Raw genomic sequence first — 20,108 nt, 5'->3', positions numbered from 1 at the left:
TAAAACGTACCACCTGTTATAATCAATACATTAAGAATTATCTTGCAGGTTTAAAAATTTTGATTTTACTTGAAATAATAATGTTGTACATACTTAGAAAAACGGAAATGGCACTCTGATTCACGGTGAAATGAAATTAATTCCCTCCGTTTTTGTAAATCACACCCTTAATTTGTAATTTATTATAAACACATTTATAACATGTTTTTATTACAAGGATGAAGTTTTGAATTTATTAAATTACGTATAACGTGTTTGTTATAAGAAAGATAATAATGTATTTTTGATTTTGAATGCATTCTCATCTTATGCAACAAATTTAATTTGTTAAATTTGGAAGAGAGAAGGCTCTATTGTAGAAGGAAAATTAGTTTTTGGAAGTTTCATTAAAGTAAAAGTTGATGCTTTGTGTAAGTTTATATCTTCCAGTCATACTTCTTTCACTGATCCTCTTCTGTTGTCAGCTTAATTTCGTTAATTATCACGTTAAAAGGATAGTGTGTCAGTCAATGAAACAACTAAAAGGTAGTGTTTTAACAACGTGTGTACATATTCAGATAATTTTACATTTCGTTACGAATCCGCATGCAGCCATATAATTCGTTTACAAAAGTACTGTAAGCGCAATTGTGGTTCACAAATCAACATCATAATTAAATTTATATTAATTGTAGATAGAATGATTATATATTAAAACAACGGAAAGAAACTTGTCAACTTTTTTTATTCGGTTAATAAGAATTACTTATTTAATTATTAATCTTTTCACGTTCTCAGGCGGATTTCATTGTACATTAAAAGAAACACAAAATAAAATGATAAAATAATAACTCGTTTACAATTATATCTTCCACGAGCATTGCGGTGGATCGATGCGTGTGTTGTCGTTAATCCCTTACGATTATGAATTACTTATGAAACTCAAGACTAGCATTGATCAATGGCCTCCTCTTCAAGCTCGGGACTTCTTGCTTTTTAGTTTGAACCATCCCGCACTTTTATTCGGATCGCGTGGAACCGACGTGGACCTGCTTAGTTCTGGTTTCGAATTAACACTTCGTGATTTGGTGGCCAACGATTCCGTGGAAACGGTTCTATCCACCTTCTGCTTGTCTTTCGATTTCAACGTACTACGATTGATTGTGCCTGTTGAAATAAGTATTACAATTAAATATTAATTCATTATTGCAATACATGATTTCTCAGACATAAAATGTGGATAAAGAGTTTAATCAAATTAATTTAGTCAAATTACGGATATTTATAAAAATAGTCTTTTATAAATTAAGTATCTTCTTATTCCCTACTTATTGACAAAACTTTATAAAAATTATATGAAAGTTTGTTTTTATTTTAATAGAACTATTGCACAGTTATATTTGAATTTTATGTAAATTTTTTACACACATTTTATAGAAGCATTTTGATTGTTTTATTTTTACCGGTTTTTGAGAGATTATCTTTGCTTCTTCGTGCATCTTTTCCTCGACGACTTAACGTTTCACGACTTCTTTGTCTACGTCTCATAGTCGTCAATGGTTTTGGATGTAGTTGTTGATCATAATTTATTTCGAAAGGTTCCCTATAATGTCGGGGCTTCCAAGGTGCGAGGACGCTGACACTTCTTGATACTGTTCTTGTGTGTGATTGAAGTGGTCGATTTAATTCTTCTCTGCTCGCTGCCCTGCGTCTTTCATTGGGGCCAGGTATTTCGCCCACTTAGACAAAAATATTATTATGTTTAAGACATTTAGATATATAATTAATTAATTAAAATAGTTTTTATATTTATATTAATGAAATGTTTAGAGCAAATGAAAAACTTTTTATGAAATATAGCAATGAATAGTACAATAGAAATCGTTTGTTACATAGAACAAACTGGTTAAAAACAAAATTGCTGAATATCTTCCTTTGTTACTTTTATAACAAAATATAAAAAGATATTTAAAAGTTGCCTAAGTACAAACATTTCTAATTATGATAAAATGATTCTTTTAGAGTATTCCTTTTATATTGATATATAGTAACATATTTAATTTGTTTTACTATATTCAAAAATTGCTAATTACCTGTAGCAGCATGAAGGTATATAACAGATCTCTGTGATCTTTGAGAATTTTGACTTTGTTGGCTGCTATCTCCCGTTGTACTTTCACCGGAAGATAACGCACTTTCAGTGAGCCTCGGTGGTTTTCGGGGTGGCGATAGGATACCCAAATTGTGACGACTCGAATTCGTAACATCACGCCCAGAACAGGCATGGTCGTCTCGTTTGTTTCTATAAAATACAGATAATTATATGTACAATTAAATCTATCTTATATTTTGTTTTATTATTATGTAATTTTGTTGTTAAAAATAATTATATGTATTTTGCGTAAAATTTACAAAAATTTGATATCGGATAGCAAAGAATAAATAAATATATACATAAAAAGCAGGTGAATTCGAACTTTAGATAAAATTTATCTTTAAGATACAAAAAGGCTTTCAAGGGAGATTCAATGTATCTAATGATAGAAATTACATGCTTGCTATTAATAGATTAACCAATAAATCTTTATGTATCTTAATACGTAAACTATTATAACACTGTTTTCTTATATTTTTTAACATCGAAACTATTGAAATTCAATATAATATCGAATTTAGTAATTGTAAATGTATAAAGTTTGAAAATAATTATTTTGACTAGTTCAGTAGTCATTTTGATTATTAGTAGTTATAGTAGTTATTTTGACTAGTCAGTAGTTTTCGCGTTAACGCCCTGTAAGCACTCAAACTTTAAAACGAAGCAAATAATTTACCTGCGATCTCTGTTGGATGAGATAGATTCCTGATCAGTGTCTCCAAAGAAACGCAAGTTTTTTTGCACGGAGACTCGTTCGGGCGCGGAAGAGGCTTCCTCGTCCTCAGTTCCAGTGGTTAAGATTTCGCTCTCCGGTATTCTAGGCTTCTTATCCACTGTCTGAAACAGCAAGAGCAATGAAAGTAACGGTAACAGACTCACGAGAAATATTACGTAGTATTATAAGAGATAAACAGTAGGACACACGAAAACTAAGGTATCGAACAAAAATATATTTATATTACCACCGTCGTCTAATAAATCTGATTCAGATGCGAATGAAACCAGGGTGGGGGGGGGGGATGTTCGCTGATCGTATGGGCAACGGGATATAAGGATAGGAAAAACAAAGGAGAAAGAGGGAAAAAGACAGAACGGTTCGCTATGTTCTACGCTATACGAAATATAATAATGCCAAGCACAAAGGTGCTTTCTTTGCATGGTCGAGAAAAAATCGTGGCTTCCCGCTCGTTTCCATCCGTGGCGCCTTCATGAGTCATGATCCTTTCCCGTTCCCCTGCCCATCGACTCATCCCCGATAGATCATCGTCCACGGCGAGATTCACGCGCACGCAATCATCTCGAACGGCCATAGCCACAGAGACGGCTAGTCGGCTTATCGAAGCGGCTAGAGAGGATCGGAATCGGTGCCTGACAGAGATTATTCCGCGGACGATGGTTAAAAGCTAGGCAGCCCCCTGATCGGCACTTAATCTCGCGATTAAATTAAACCACAGAGCGCGGAGTTAGTTAAGCATTTAATCAAACTGGTAATTGGAGGTTGTACCAGCCTAATGGCTCCGCTCCGTAGCGACCTCTGCTGACTGATGAATGCACTGGCTTGCTCAGTCGGCTCGCCGCGAACTCGATAACCGGACCCACGATCCATCCGCTCGTTATCGGTTGGATTCACAAAAATCATATACTTAGCTTCGGAGTCTTTTACTATAAAAACAGTCAAAAACTTCTTGCCTATTTGATAAGGGTTTGTATCCTTATGCTTGCATGGAAATATGTATATTATTCATTGTGATTTTGTATTTTTCAGGGAACCCTCTGATATCTCGAGAGCGACGATCAAAATAGAGAGAAACGATTCCTTCAGTGGAAACGGAAATGTCATCAGCTGGCTAGGAATTCTTTAATTTTTGTTGTAAACGTATCGCGTCACTGTGTAGGCGTTTATCGCGATATTATGCACGCAACATAGTTGAAAAGCTCAGAGTCCATTCTCCACTAAAACGTCGCCCACTCGTAACCAATTTTGGAATGTCTCATAGAGGAATTTGATTACTTTGGAGAACCGTTCCAGATGAATGATATCATAAACCGGAATACTTTATGCGATGTTCCTTGATCATTTGTGTCTCTTTCAACATTTGAACTAGTTTATCAGAAGAATAAATAAGCTCGTAAAATTCACAATATTAAATTTGCAACACATTTCGTTATTTTCTATGAATCATCTAAGATATTGATTGTAACCAATTTTTACCTATTTCTGTCCTTTAAACTTGCTTATTTTCTTATTCTTATTATATATTTCCTAGTTTTAATTATTATTAGCTATAGTCCATTTCCTATACTTTATCATATAAACAGAAAGTTTATAATAAAACCTTTGAGACAAAATTTTCATTTTTATTATATATAGGTGTCTCAGGGGAATTGAAACTTACTTTAATGTTTGACTTGTTCTTCCTAGACAGAGACTTGAACCAGCCCTTCCTCTCAGCTTCTTGTCCCTGATTCTCTCTGGTGAGGGTGTTGCTTGACTCGCAAAAGGATTCCTCTTCTCTAGTGAGTGTACCCGTAGATCTTGACAGCCTTGTCGGCCTGGGCGGACTGGGACTGCCGCTGGGAGTGGATAGGCGTCTGCGTTGGCTATACTCTTCCTGCAAAGAAATATGAAAAATATAGTTTCATGAACAGGCCTTCAAGAATTCGCGTATCTTTCAAAGCGTCTAAAAGATTACTATGTTTCCACTGTCATGTGAGTATACTACGTCCCTTGCTACTCTGTTACCAATTTCACTGATTTTAATACACGTTATTTTTTTCAGGTGCTGATTTCTCCATAATAAATACCTAATACTTTTTGGACTAGATTAGCAGTTTACTGAATAAGCTTAATAGTATTTGCAAAAACTTTGTCTCTCTTGACTATCTTCTGTAAAAAAAAGGTATTTTTATCTTAATGTAAAATCCTATTTCTTTATATTTTTAGTAAATTGTATTACATTCATACAATTTCATGTATTAATGTACAACCGAAAATTATTCTCATATGTTTTATTTAATTTTGCAGGAAGGTATCTAAGTATTAGAAGATTACTTAGATTTGAAATGTAACTTATTTACGTAAGTATTTAGTATGAATTAAAAGTGGAGCAGTTTTTAAGAAATATTCCTAATCATTCAAAGATTGAAACGAAGAATAAACGGTCTCTACTTTTGAGTGTATTTATGCACGGTATTAAGATCTTCGATGCAGCAGCGACCAACCGAAGAGAGCACAGCAAATGGAACCCATCGTGAAGGTAATTCGATCGGAGGTGAATCGCGTGGGTGGTATAACTTGATTCGACGATTGGTAGCTGGAGGGTTCTACTTTTTTTATCCCTTCAATTCATCGGCCCACTTTGTAGAAGGAATTTAAAGTTAAATGAAATTAACTCGAGATAATCATCGATATGTATCTATATAACAAGTAAAAGGTATGATACCATCGAGTTTGAACCTTCGATTATTAGAATCCGAATTCCAAAGAAATTAAGCCGACGTAACAAACAAGATCTCAGTAACAGAATAAAAATGGTACAAGTGGCTCCATCGTTTCGATTTTCGAGTCGTCCAAAGAATTTAAGTTTTGATGGAATTAAATCTAGATAACGAGCAAAAGAATTCGATAAATAAATTTAAAGTATATCATCAAATACTGATTATCGAATTACTTGAAAAAAGAAAAATTGAATTTCATAAATATTAATTTGAAATGACAAATAGTGCTACCAAAATAAAATATTAAATAAATAAATAAGAGATTAAAGGAAAAAAGATGGTACCGAGTGAAATCAAAAAGTGAAACACCGATCATCGAGTTTCAGTGACGTTTCATTCCGTTAGTTGAGATCTGGTTTGTATAAAATTTAAAGAAATGCGGGTAGACGCGTGTCCGCTTCATTCCCGGCGACGTCTACGTCGTCATTATTATTATCATGTTTTGCATCACCACCATCATCAACGCTGCCACCTCCGTCATTTACCCTTGCTCTCTCGTATGCATAACACACCGACCACAGACAGCTTCGGGCGTTTTATCGCAACTCTGCCTGTTTATTCATCGATACTCTGCAAAAGAGCCACTATGGTATAAGAGCGTCTAGCATGCTCTATATGTTGTTCCCGTTCCAAGGAAATGTTGCTCTTCGGAAAGGAGCGTAATTTTCAACGAAGAAAAATATATTGTGATTCCCTGGCTGATTCCTTCAGCGTAGGCTAATCGTATTTGATTGTCTTTAAAATTGCATAATGATGCTCTATTACTTTTACTATCATCGTAATATTGAAATTGTTTAAATGATGGATATTTCTGTGACAAAGGACTGATACATATTTATATAATACATAACTCCATCGTTATTTAAATTTTTTATTCGTTAAGTGATACAAATATTTAAACACAAATTTTTTTTTAAATTATTAGATAAAAAATCATACTTGATCCAATCTTATCTTATACGAATAATAATATCGTTCAGATCTAGTTTGGATCGAATTGAAAACGGTCACTTTCAAGATATAGCATTATTTATACCTACACAGTACTAGTTTTGTTATGAACCCATAACTAGACTAGAATTAGTTTTTATGTAAAACAGAATTCGATTTGTTAATATAATATTTATTTTATATTTTAGATAAAAGTATTGATCAACGAAGTGAGCTTTCAGGTACGTTCTTAGATTCGCGGCCATCTAGCAACTACACCTGTACTGGTTATATATTCCAAGCAGAAGGGGGCGCCGCAGCTGTGTTCTCGGCGCGGACGGCGCGAAGGACCGCGAGCTACGATCAGCCAGCGGTGCATGCGTTACCAGCGGACCTTTCGATACGCAATATAATAACATATCGCGCGTACGCGGCCGCGGCCCGTACCCACCGCATAAACTCTTAAATGACTCACAATGAATAGCCCATATCGCGGAATCATCTGCATAGTACAAGCACGGCGCACTTCCCTCGTACTCTCCATATATACGAGCAACAATATCCCGTATGCTTTCCATAACGAGTCGTGGCATGGACCGACCGACCGACGACGACGAAGACGACGTGCCTGAGGACGGCTACGACGACGACGACCACAAGAGAGGTGGAAGAGGAGGAAAAAGGAGAAAGAAGAAAGAAAAGAGCAGGGGTTCTGTACCCTACGGGCATTGTGACCCACGCACCGCCCTGCTAACTCTTATAGCACCGCTCGCTGCTCTTCCTCCTCTCCTGTTTTCCTTCCCGCTCCGTTCATTCTTCTTTTCCCCTGTCCGCTCATCGACCTCCACTCTCCAGCTTCATCCCAGAACGCGTTATGCGCGGCTACTCCCTCGCAGGGACTGGCGTGGGCCGTCAAGATTGGGCTAGGTCTGGGTTGTGCGCCTGAGCACAACGCGTCATCCACCTCGCGGCCCTCGCGCACGCGTGCTGCTCGCTTGCACGCATTGACGCTTCGCAACCTGTCCTGCACCCCCCTAGTGCGCACGCGCTCGTATCTTCTGCGCGCATGTAGGTTATGTTGCGTGTATACATTTTGCGTGTATGCGGTGACAGAATCCTGTGTGCATATGCATCGACGTAAACTGGCCCTCTTCTGTTTCCAGTGTTATGCACATGTTGTGCCCTTTACGCATGTAGATGCGTATTTAAACGTGTGTTGTTACAGTGTTGCAAAGGCGCGCGCGCGGTGCCTGTTCATCCTCGACGCATAACTCTGCAACATTAAACCGTCTGCCGTGGGTCAGCGTAGATTACGCATAAATCCAGGGGAGAAGCAATTTACGACGTCAACCGACACCCCTTTTAACCCGACGGTTTTTCTGTTTCTTTGTCGGACTGGCTTGTTTTTGGCTGGATAAAAGAAATTATTAAGGTAAGACGGTTTTAGCTTATGAATGACGAAAAGAAGTGATGACGTTTCGTGAAGTGAGAATTGTACTGGATTCAATTGATTCTCGTGTGAGACAATATCATTGCGTATCGCTGAAAAATGATGGCTTTTAATAATGATTTTATTAGAGTCACTATCAGATCATGATTCTTTATTTATTTCACTAATATAATCTTCTCAGTATCAAAGTTAATTTTTATGTAAAATATACATACGCGGACTTTAACAGATCCGACTAAATCAAGGAACTCTCCTTTTTAACTACTTCAAAGAATTAAGGGCTTGTTAATATAATTTACGCAAAATTCTCGATTATTTAAATCTATTCTAAGTGCATGATAACTAGGCAAGAAGCATCGTGGGCATCATGCTAGGTAATGTTTATACGTGCAACCACGTTTCACACGCTCCGAATCGATGTGGTAAAATTTATATAAACATTTGCAAGATTCTTATAAACGATAACATGCAATACAAGTGGAGCTCGAAATCATCGTATAAATTCTTCCAATTAAGTTTTCTTGGTTGTGTTAAATGGCGGGAAACGTGCGAAAGCGAGCGACGCCATCTATGTAACGAGCACGAATTTTCTTTTTTCTTCCACACTCCCGCCCTCTACCGAGATGTATTATAAATCGACGGGGCTGGAGAGCAGCAAAAAACATTCATCTTAAATGGAATGTACGCAGATTGAAACCGAGCTGACCGCGCGCCGGATCTCACAGTCTCGGTGTTTTTCTTTTGGAATCGGCATACGACGTGCCGCGGGATTACAGTGTGCGTATCGTAAAACCGAGAGCGACTGGTGGAGAGGAGTTTAAGGGAATTGAACACAAGCAAGGAAGACGCGAGAAGAGAGGGCGGCGCAGGAGCGAGAAACAAGAAAAGAGGAAACGAGATACAACGAAGGGGAACGTCGAGTAGCGGGGAGAGAAATAGGGCGCGTACCGTATAATGTTGGCGCGAGAAAAAGTATAATGAGAGGGAATCCCGCCGCTGTAAGTACAAAGGAATATTACAGTAAGATCTGTAACGTGCAAAGCCGCAAAATAAACGAAGCACGCGTAATGGGGTATCGGCTCTGTCGTCTCCCCTGTGGTACGCCTTCAGCTGCCGCGCACGCGTGTTACACTCCATGCGCAAGGGATAGAGAGGGAGCAAGTCAGGCCTGCGCAAACAAACCAATAAGAATAACACGTGGCAGCAAAGGAAGTGAGCGAGAAAAGCGAAAGAACAAGCAGGAAAAAGCCGCGAGACGCGACACAAGAAGCGTCTATCTTGGATATCTCGCCGACAGAGGATGGCAAGCGGTCGAGCTATGTAGGTATGTGCGACGAAAAAACATCGTTCTTTCGTACGTTTATTCGTGTTGTTAAAGCTTGCTTTATCGAATGACAACTCTTCCTTTGCGTCATTATTATTTTAAGCCTGACACAGTCACAGTAACCAAACGGACTACTTATTCGATCGATGAGTTATTCGTACTTAACCTCCAAACATCAAAAACACAGACGAAATCAAAACATTTAGGATTCGTTCTTAGTCATATTGTACACATGAAAAGTACATACAAGTACATCACTGAAGGGAAAAAGAGGTAAATATTTTAATCGTAAAAACCTTTATAAGACTTTTTCTTTCACATACACATCGGAAATTAGCCACAAAATATAGCCTTCATGAATCTAATTTTTTTGCAGGTAACGCAACATCGATATGCACCTGGCCCAATTTCACAGTCCGACCCTTGAAGCACAGTGATCGTCGCTCGAAAATAAAAAAGAAAGTACACGAGTGGAAAAAACAGGGATCGATCCCTTGAAGCATGATGTGCGCTTGTAAGGTTCTTGTTCTTACGGACGGCGCAAGGTCGTCCGCTCCGGCGTTGCGGAGCAGCGTCATGGTGGCAACGCCAGCACGAGGTTTCTAGGAGGCTGAAGAGAAGAACGAGCTTTGCGCGCCGGTAGAAAACCGGATGCACACTTTTGCGCCCGTGTTGCACGGACGAGCGACCACCACCGCTGCCATTAATAATCGAAGGTCCACGCCGCTAGACGGGAGGGTGGCAGTGGTGCGGTTTACTTTCTTTGGAATAACAATACTTAGAGAGTGGATTCTCCCGTTGATACACTTGCCCGCCTGTCAATGGGGGCGCTACATACCATGGGAAAGTCTCGAGTCCTTCGAGATCATTTCAAGACTATTCGAGCGAATCGGCCGGAACCGCCCACGGATGGGTTGGCACCCTACCCTGCCCGTGCATGTTTCCATCTACACGCTTAGTGTACACGTAGGTACGCACTGTGATCATGCCTCCCTTTGCGTGCTTGTACTTGTATCTGCATTGACGCTTATAATTGATGAAATGACACTGGCTTAGGAAGCGGCTGGTCAATGCTATCAGACTTTCGCCATCGGTGCTCCTAGAGAACTTGCTATAGGGTTTCGCTATTCGGTTGCAACATGGTAAAGAGAAGAAGTTGAGAGTTTTATAAGAAGTAAAGAAAACGAGGTTTTATTCAAAGACAAGAGGAAAATGGGGCTGCAGCAGTTATAAAACCTTTCATAAGAGTATAGGATTTAAAATGTACTAGAATAACAAGAAAGAAACAAAGAAGAGTATATACAACAAAATGATATTAAAAAAAATGTCTTATCTCAAATATTAAACCTATTTCAGAATTAGGTAAATCTGAAAAAGATGTTCGTGAAATTAATTGAAGAGTGGAAGGAGAAAAAAAATATTTCAAATATGAGCAAGCTTCGTTGGTAGATAAAATTCCAACAAATTTTCATTCTCTGCTTATACTTGAATAATTAGTTAATTATAACCGTATTTGCCAGTTTATACGATATTTTTCCCTTATATCTTATGCGAAAACATCTCGTGACGCATCATCAAGTAAATTGATATTCCGAATGTCGATGCAGACTGTCGACTCATTTGGATACCCGTGGCAAATGTATAGCGGGTTCTTTTGTTCAGACCACATTTTCACACCCATTACAAACGCGAATATTATCTTCTATTGTAGAAGGATGAGCTGTCGAAGTTTTTTTTTCACATTGGTAAGGAGATACTATCGGATACAATATGTCTATAGTCATGGTAAATAAACGCTGATGTATATGTTGGCAGCATTGAACGGGAAAAATACTAGTTATTTCATTGAATACTAGTTCAATAGATTTTGATATTTCACGATGAAAGAAAGGATCGATTAAAAATGATTTAAAATAGGGAAATATTTATATCGGCAACTTAATGAAGTTTAATCTAAAATATTCTGAAAAATATTTGAACCCATCTTACTTGAAGTGTACTGATTTTCCAACAGTAAGACAAGTTCTCAGGTATACCTTGCTGCGAATTTAATATTATGTGTATACAATGCACGAGCAAACGGCGCATACAAACGGTTCAATTGTTAAGACATCGAGCCAAGTTCCTTCGTCACTCTACGTCGTTAAAGCGATTCCTGATCAAGTCCTGTGCCGGCTCAAGAAAACGATCCATTGTGAACCGTCACGCCGCGTGATTCCCTCAATGACAAGCTGTATCCTAATCTACAGTTGATATATTGTACTTTTGTAAAATCGAGAAAAGTCTCGTCGATATTTCATCCAGTGAAAGAAAACTGTTGACATATAATATGTTCACACATTATGCTTGAGAACCTTATGAACTGTAATACAACATTGTCACAAATACTAGTTCATATAGGGATAGTTAATACATGTCTAATACTACTAGATATGTTATATTTATGAATATCAAATTCACAATTTTGGAAAATCTTCACGCATGGTGATACAAACAAAATTCGTTACAAGTCATCGAAATAAGAAATTAAACAAGTATGTTACAATCAGAAAACCTCACTGCAAGTACTTACCAGAAGATTATCTTTTAATAAGTCATTTTAAAGAGATTAATGTTCCAGAAATTTCTTAAATTTTTTAATTTATGTCATATAGTATCTGGTCGGTATCACATCTTACTCGCGTCAATTTCAAGTTGCAGGCGGATATGGTGCCATCTACACACAAGCGAGGTCTGCGATACATATTGGCTCGGTCCACCGCTTAGATGCCCTCTATGGGTAGTTACCACGGGAGAGATGTATCTCCCGGTACCACCTAGTACAAACCGACTGGTCTCGACACACGGATTTTAAGCCGACCGAACTCGAACGGAAAGAAGAAGATATAGATAAATAGATAGAGGAAGAGAAGTAAACGGGGTGAAGGGAGGGATCGTGTAAGGAGGATAAGGAGGAGAATAGGAGAAGAAAGAGAGAAAGGGAGGAAACACAGCGCGCAATGCGGCAGGTAGAATCGTATCGGCAAATTGCAATCGACGACCGCCTTGTCGGCAACTCCCCGTGGCAACAGGAAAGCACAGTCGAGGAAGAGGGAAAACGAAGCTGAAAAAGGAGCACGACGAGGACAGAGAGGTTATCTACTATCCTACAAGTGATACGAATATCCGGCATTGTTTAGGTCTTCGGGGCTAAGGAGTTATCGGCCGTTGATCGTTCCGGGAATCACAGCCTGGTATTCTCATTGATACCTTCTTCTTCTTCTTCTTCTTCTTCTTTTTCTTATACTTCTTCTTCTTCTTCTTCTCCTCCTCCTCCTCCTCCTTCTTCTTCTTCTTCTTCTTCTTCTTCTTCTTCTTCTTCTTCTTCTGCTTTTCATACGCGTGGGTTGAACCGATCTGGTCGAGGCTGCCGGATGAAGTTGGGTCAGTTTGTACACGTTGCTGGAGACGCGAGCATCTCGTTCGGAACCATAAATCGTAACGGGTTTTCGCCAAAACAACGAGCTATTATTTCTAGCTTACGAGCACGTGATGCAAAGACAACGGTAATTTGATTTTTCGCAATCACGAGCGCAAACAAGTATAGCAGTGCGAGAATCGGGACCGAATTTACGAGCGTGAGCAATTTTCCGCGCATGGCAATTTTCTGCGTGCCACTTCTGCGAACTTTGTATAGAAATTATGTCATCGTGAGATACTTGTTATTCCACATGCATATCTCGTTCGATTTTTCCTCAACCAAGCGTCCGTTTCTCAACAGCCATGCAAATAGAGATATAGATCACGTGATATTCAAATATTTGCATTTCGAATGATCACGTTCCAAACGTATCACGATTTAGAGCCCCATTCTCATGAATATTTCACAGACACACGAATACGCGTTTAAGTGTTTCTCACGGCTAAAACCGCAAAGCATATAGATGGAAGACCTACGCCTCGTAAAAGTTGACGAATCCAAAAGTGAACGTACGCGTTCTTCATCCGCTAAGTGTTATTTAATTATAACGCTTTCAATCGTTCATGAATGACTACCACGAACCATGAAACAGCTGAATAGCCCGCTGCTAAGCGAGCCAGGCGTTTTCACACAAGGCAAACCATAAGCCGTGCGAAGATTCGTTAATAGTACAACTATTTCGAGAATCTCGCGATCTCGCAGTTAAACCTTTTAACCTCTTATCTATCTCGCCCAACCTCGAGCTGTTACTCGCGAGTACTTAAAACTCTGCGGCAGTTCAGAAGTTGCAGTTAGCTAGCACCGGGGTTTCTTACACTGCTATGCTTCGTTGTTATTGTTATTGCGGCGTGTACATAGGCTCTCGGTGTATAAACGATACACCAACGATACAACCGACTGTGAGAAATCATAATCGTGCCGTGGAACGAACGAGAGAAAGAAGACAGCAGCGCCGCTCTCCGTGGCGCATCTTGTCTCGTCCGAACTCTGAAAAAGACGTCAGGAGACGTCTACCCCCGGCAGGCACGCACTACCTCGACTACATTTTCTTCCTTTCGCTTTTAATCTGCATTCATTTCGACCCCACCTACCGGAAGGTAGTCTCCTTTCAATCTCTTCCTTATTGTACTCGTCGGATTTCCCGCGCGACTCCGCCTTCTACGATCTTCAACTTCCATCGAGTTTATGAAGCTTGGACGAATATTAATTTCTTCTTTCACGGTCGAGTTTAACACGTTGAATGCCACACCAGTTTTACAGGGATTGCCCGTGGCGTCACGATGAATTTTCTATTATGCGATGCATATTATGTTGAAATATTATTTACAACAGATAAGGTGAGTTGTATAATCGCGTTTAATGCATTTTTCGTGGTGCCGTCACCGGTGACCCCCCTGGCATTCAACGTGTTAAATACTCGATCGGATACCTATTCAGTTTCTTGATTGGCGTTAAAATTAAATATTTTCATTAGATATCTTCCTTCTTTTCGATTTCTAGGGTTAAGTATGGTAATTGAGTATGAAATTTCCTAGGCATTTATCGATACTTTTTTCATGGTTGATTTGCATGGATATCTACGTATTCTTTGATTTATGGTTGAATTTAAATACTCGTAATACGATAAATTAATGCTGCAATAAATAATAGCTATTCTGTCGATTTTATTGCACAGCTAAGGGTCTTAAAGTCTAGTTTCCGTAATTTATACCGCTCTGTTGAAATGAAGTCACAAATCATTTTATTAGCAGTACTCTCCTTTGTTTACAAGTTCGAATAACGTACCATTATTCTGAAATTAGACGGTTCGCGAAAGCGGAAGAGATACGAGAAAGAAGTCAAGAACAGGGATAACCTTTCATGATATTAACGAGTCTACACTTGTAAAATGTCCCGCTTCGTAGTAAAAAGCAACTGTAATCCTCTTTATTAGCTCATCAGGAAACACGATTTTCTTTTCCACGAGTCAACTACTCCAGGAATGCGAATTTTACTATACTTCGACCACGTGCAAAATTAGTTTATCTTTAGCCGAGTAACCTAAGAAGCTTCCAAATTTATTAGTTGCGAAGCAAAGTTAAATCTGCGTAATACTTCCTCTATATCAGTGCACCCTCTTCCACTAAAAACGTTTATGAATTTTAGATTGCCGAACGTTTTTTCTCTCTGTCATCTAAGCTCTCTGTCGTTAGTTTTCTTGAAGAATATGTTAGATCTCTCGCTTTATTTTATAAATGCCTATAAAAGAAGGAAAAGATTGAAAATACTCGTAGTAGTCTATCGAATTCAGATTCTCTTGCAACACTAACCTAATAAATACAGTCGATATAACCGTGGATCGGTTAAATAGGAAGGATTCGTACGAACGTTCGAAGGCAGAAATCTTGGAAAAGGTATACCGTCTTCTGCGGACCCTAATGCTGGCAGACAAGTCATCTAGCGGTAAAAAAGTGAAACATTCCAATTCGAAACCACCACGTCGGCGGCTCATACTGTTTATTCGAGTGGCCGTACCGATCGAGTGGAAACGTCCACCTCACCGACACGGAGCAGCAGTAACCTTAGTCGGGGATCTAGATGCGATCGTTACAATGTCGGCTGAGACAGAGTGGCGTGAGTCGTGATCGCTCGTCGGAATAGATGTTACCGTCAGCCGCCACGAGACACCTCAGCGATCACGCGGAACGAAATCGTTTATTTACCGAATGACAGACTCGCTTATTCATTGCGGCTGCTTTTTAAATAATCCAAGCATTAGGGGCGAAATCCCGAGTGGCAATCGACGGAGACAATTGGCGCAGTTGTGAAATAGTAAAGCCGTTTCCGAAACGGGAAATCTGTTTTATGAAATTTCATATAGAGGGTGCTGATGTGACATGTCCTTCTAGGGAAGATACGAGAGCGATCGTCGACAAATGAAAGATAGTTTGCGGCACGATAGCGATCCGTGTCAAGAATAGCTCTCAGCGCGAAAAGGGCTTCCAATTGCTTCCTGGTCGCTCGATAACAGCCTCCACCCCGCCTCAGGACGATAATTCTGGATTAACAACAGGACGTTGGGTATCGATTGTTTATCGTGTGAAAGCCGTTCGTGAACGATCGTCCATTACGTTCGCCATGTTGCACGCCGTTCCGCTTCTGCGGAGGGATGGTCTCTCGAATAACCTTTCTCGGTATCTGCCCTCGGTAATCTCTTCGCAATGAAGTTTCTCTCTCTCTGTCTTTCCTTTCTGATCCGGAAATTCACGGAATATCGCTCGTAAACGCGATACATTGCGAGAAAATAGTAATAAAGTCGACTGTGCCGCGACCTCTTCCGGGGACGCTTGAAAATTGTAGGAGGCGCAACTGACTGAAGAGAAGGCAAGCTTTCCTTCTTTAGGTTTCTTCCATTTCTTTCACCAATGAAATAAAACGATCATTTCTTTGCAGAGGACACTCCTCTCTCTTTTATAGTCTCGAATTAATAATTTTAACGCGACCAAACATTTACTTGTCAACAAAATTACCAGAATCTTAAGAACCTGAAATTTCCAGGGAGACTCGGAACCGACACAAAGACTGTTTATTCGAAGAGGGAGAATGGACAGAATGGTTTTCGAGTACAGATAGCTAGACGAAAACAGAATGGTACAAGGGAAATCGAAGAAGCGTAGACACAGGAAGAGGTCAGAAGAAGAAGAACAAGAAGACGATCTCGCGGAAGAAAGAACTGCAGAAGGAAAGAGGAACAGAGGTATCCAACCGTTCGGCAGACCACAATAAATAGCCGTGGTATCGTGTTGCGAGTAATTGAACGGGGTTTCATCCATGGTGCATTAAGTATTGAAAACGTGCTGGATCCGGTGAGACAACGGAGAAGAGGGCATGGAATAGTCAAGCCAACTGGTGGTGAAAAAAGGATCGAGGATTCGCGTCTGTCTGTTGCTGTCCCAGGGTGTTCTGTGCACAGGTAATAGAGCAGAAGAAGTGGAACCCGAAGAGGAACCTCTCTCGCTGCTGGCGCATAATGGCGCTGTGATCCTAGGCCCCGTATGCTACGTGAGGGCAATACCGTATTGTTATTTGTTGGGTTAGGTACTGCTTGCTCCCAGATCAAGTACCCGCGTGTCTGAGATACAGTCCGTCCTGGTGTAGCGGAATAATATCTTGCTCGCTTATTGTTGCCGCTCGTTGCAGATAGATCATTCTATTATCGAGATAGCGGTGTACGCGAGACAACTTGCGAGAGACTGCGATTCTCCGATGCTCGACTGCGTGTACTATACACCCCATGATCGCCTATATGGGATTTACATGTCAAAGTACGTATTCTGCTGTCCAAAAGTTCTTCATCGTGCGTCACATCTCTCTATACCAATCATTCCGCGTATAATCTGCATTTAAGGATCTCAAGGAGATTATCTAAACGTTTCGCAATTAGACGGAGACACATCGAATGTTATAGCCAGAGTATTCGGTGTTTGCATCGGTGTGCAACACGGGGACCAGCATAGGGACCGATTGATTCTGTTTGCACTACACGTTAAAACAGGCTGTATTCTTGATCAATAGCATTGCTACACGTCCGCGTAAAAATTCCAAACTTTTGATCACTGCTGTAGTACGCATGCGTATACGGGATCTTCTTTCGTAGAGATGGTCCTTCTCGATTTCTTTCCCTCCTCGCATGTTCCTTTAATTGACTTTCCGCGTATGCGTGGCTGGCTTCCGTGGACGAGATGTTGTCGGTCGATTGAAACGCTTATGGACCGATGAACTCGAGCAAATCGAGCACTCGACTAGAGCACACCGGGCGACTCTCAGCCGGACTGGCTCTCTATAGCTGTCGTTCGATCGAGAAAGTGGTTTCACCGCCGCCACAGTCGGTGGGATCGTCCGCATAGGCTTATTTTAAACGGGGATTTTTGCCACCGTCGCGAAATCAAGGATGGTAGCAAGATTCTAGAATTGGCATCGGCTCTGATGGATACGAATCGTTAAGATGATATCTCCGCGGCGTAGCTTCATTCATGCTGCCTGGGTGATCCGTAGTGTCGTTCGAGTATGTTCATTTGGCTCTCCTCGAATTGCCGATACATCATAGTCCCTACGGCCATTTCGCGATCCGAGATAGCGTCACGTGTTCGTGACAACTGGAAAAAGATTAAAGCGCCACGGAACGGATGCGACATTTTTCTAAGCTTGCTCGTCGCTCCGCGAGATTGCATCGGGGATTTTTCACCCTGGTGAATCGTCGTTCTCGGTTCAAGAACGATTCCCTTCATCGTTTCTTTGATGGGGAACTTCTTCGCCACGTGGACGAGAGGTGGCTTTGACAAATATCATCAATCGTTGAACCTCAGGTGTTTTAATTTAGTCCATCATCCGCGAAGGTGTATCCATATCTTCTAATTTGTGTAGATCTTGCTTGGGGCGAGATTCGACTACAAAGTGTATATGAAAAATGCGTATGATTCTATCCGAAAACGTCGAAAATGTAACCGATGTTAAATTCTTCGCTTGTAATATCCCGTGAGACTCGTGGTAAGGAAATCATCAACTCAGGTCAAACACGAGTATGGGCAAGAGGCATGGTTTGTAGATAGGTCTCGATGTAAACATCGTCAGGCTCAGCAGGCTCGAACAGGCTCGTGGTTTTCGTCGATACTTTCCTGTTTCAGTTACGTGTTATTCTTCGTCGCGTTCGGACGACATAGTTCGACGTGTGACCGACTGTATTGATTGTGGCACGTGCCCTCGGAACTTCAGTCGTAATTCAAGTTAAGAATGAAATTAGGTAAGCGAATTATCGATAATTGCGTGTAACGAGCAAATCAACTATCACAATCCAATCACACGTTCTATCTTTCTTTTTTTGCTTGCAATATTCCGCGAGATTATTGTAAGGAAATCCGATCAAACACGAGTGTGACGAGCGAGAGGCATAGTTTGTAGATAGGTTCCGATGTAAACATCGTTAGGCTCGTGCAGGATCGAACAGGCTCGTGTTTTTCATCGATACTTTCCTGTTTCAGTTACGTGTTATTCTTCGTCACGTTCGGACGACATAGTTCGACGTGTGACCGACTGTGTTGATTGTGGCACGCGCCATGGGAATTTCAGTCGTGGTTCAAGTGAAGAAAAAAATCAGGTAAGTGAATTATCGATAGTTGCATGTAACGAGCAGATCAACTACCACTTTCAATGGCTCTGCAATCGCGTTCGATAGCAGAAAAAGCTGGCAAATCGTTTTCCTGCCTAATGGGTCTTTTCGACCACCCGTCATTACACGTTGGCGACGCGGCGTCGTCCTGTTTCTCGCGAGGCTCGGTCGGTAAGATAGAGAGGCGTTTGAACCATTAAAGTGACGCACAGGTCGAGCGTCGAGAAAGGGTACTTACTTCGTAGCTTACATAACCGTGCAAATCGCGTAACGATTCCCCGTCTGATTACACGTATTCGTCAAGGGATTCTCTCTGCTTCGGTGGCGAATACTCATCTTTCGAAGCGGCGTTTCCGATGGCGCAATCCGCCACGAGGTGTCGGCGATTAGATTGAATTAGGTTGCGCGGGCTGAATTGCCTCGTGCGCTTTCGGATCACGGTTTCCACTCGGTAACTGTGAGAAACCGCTAAACTTTCCTCCTTGCCGGCCATGAGGATTCTTGGTTAATCCCATAATCAACGAGACCAGAAAGTGAATTCTTATTAAGATTCAAAGCGGCGACTCCCGAGTCCGCCGTGCTCTCGCGCAAGGCCCATTTGCATCCGCTATCGTAGATCCTCGCGGACGATACAGAGCCTCTTCTCTCTCGTTACGGTCACTGGCCACCGAGGGGAGAGCTCGCCGTTTTCGACGACGCGGAAAACAAAGGGACAGAGGGCAGCACTCGCGCGTTCGGTCACCAGTCGATCGTGAAGCGATTGAAAACACGGGATCCTAGTGGTCGTGGAGTAGCTTTTTCTGCAGGCGAGTTGGAAGTGAATTGTTAGGAAGAATATCCGAGGAATATTCTTTTTGGAGTATTGCATAAGAGCAACGGACAGTGATGCTAAAATCTGTGAGTATACTTCTAGGAATAAACACGTAGGTTATGTTAGTTTTAGTGTTTCTTTTGTTCAACAAGATTATGTTTGAGTTACGTGTTTTCCTTATTCAAAGGTTAGGCTAGTTTAAATATTTCTTTTTTCCAATTATGTGAGGTTAGTTCAGATGTTCTCCTGTTCAACTGTGTTAAGTTAGTTTAAATTTTTCCTTTGGTCAATAATAATAAGTTTGAGAATCGTTGGGAACTGTCGAGAATTAACAGAAAGTAAGTAAAAATAAGTTT

The 20,108-nt window shown here is 40.6% G+C and overlaps 1 protein-coding gene and 1 long non-coding RNA gene across 2 annotated transcripts in view; one reads left to right on the top strand and one right to left on the bottom strand.

Annotated features, from left to right (window-relative positions):
* Positions 1–363: 363 nt before the first annotated feature.
* LOC108549622 (uncharacterized) overlaps positions 364–20,108 on the bottom strand; it is a 145,162-nt gene continuing 125,417 nt past the window's right edge. Inside the window, 5 exon segments of the mRNA XM_017903106.1 lie at positions 364–1,146; positions 1,443–1,718; positions 2,073–2,281; positions 2,811–2,971; positions 4,531–4,746. Coding sequence (XP_017758595.1) covers positions 953–1,146; positions 1,443–1,718; positions 2,073–2,281; positions 2,811–2,971; positions 4,531–4,746 — 1,056 coding nt within the window. The 3' untranslated portion in view covers positions 364–952.
* On the top strand, positions 8,706–9,814 carry LOC108549692 (uncharacterized). The gene is made up of 3 exons (XR_001890357.1): positions 8,706–9,336; positions 9,440–9,609; positions 9,713–9,814. It is a non-coding gene; the product is annotated as an uncharacterized LOC108549692 (long non-coding RNA).

Source organism: Eufriesea mexicana, unplaced genomic scaffold (assembly GCF_001483705.2).
Source record: "Eufriesea mexicana isolate 0111107269 unplaced genomic scaffold, ASM148370v2 scaffold4744748136, whole genome shotgun sequence".
NCBI lineage: Eukaryota > Metazoa > Arthropoda > Insecta > Hymenoptera > Apidae > Eufriesea > Eufriesea mexicana.
This window is presented reverse-complemented; position numbering and strand designations above follow the sequence as displayed.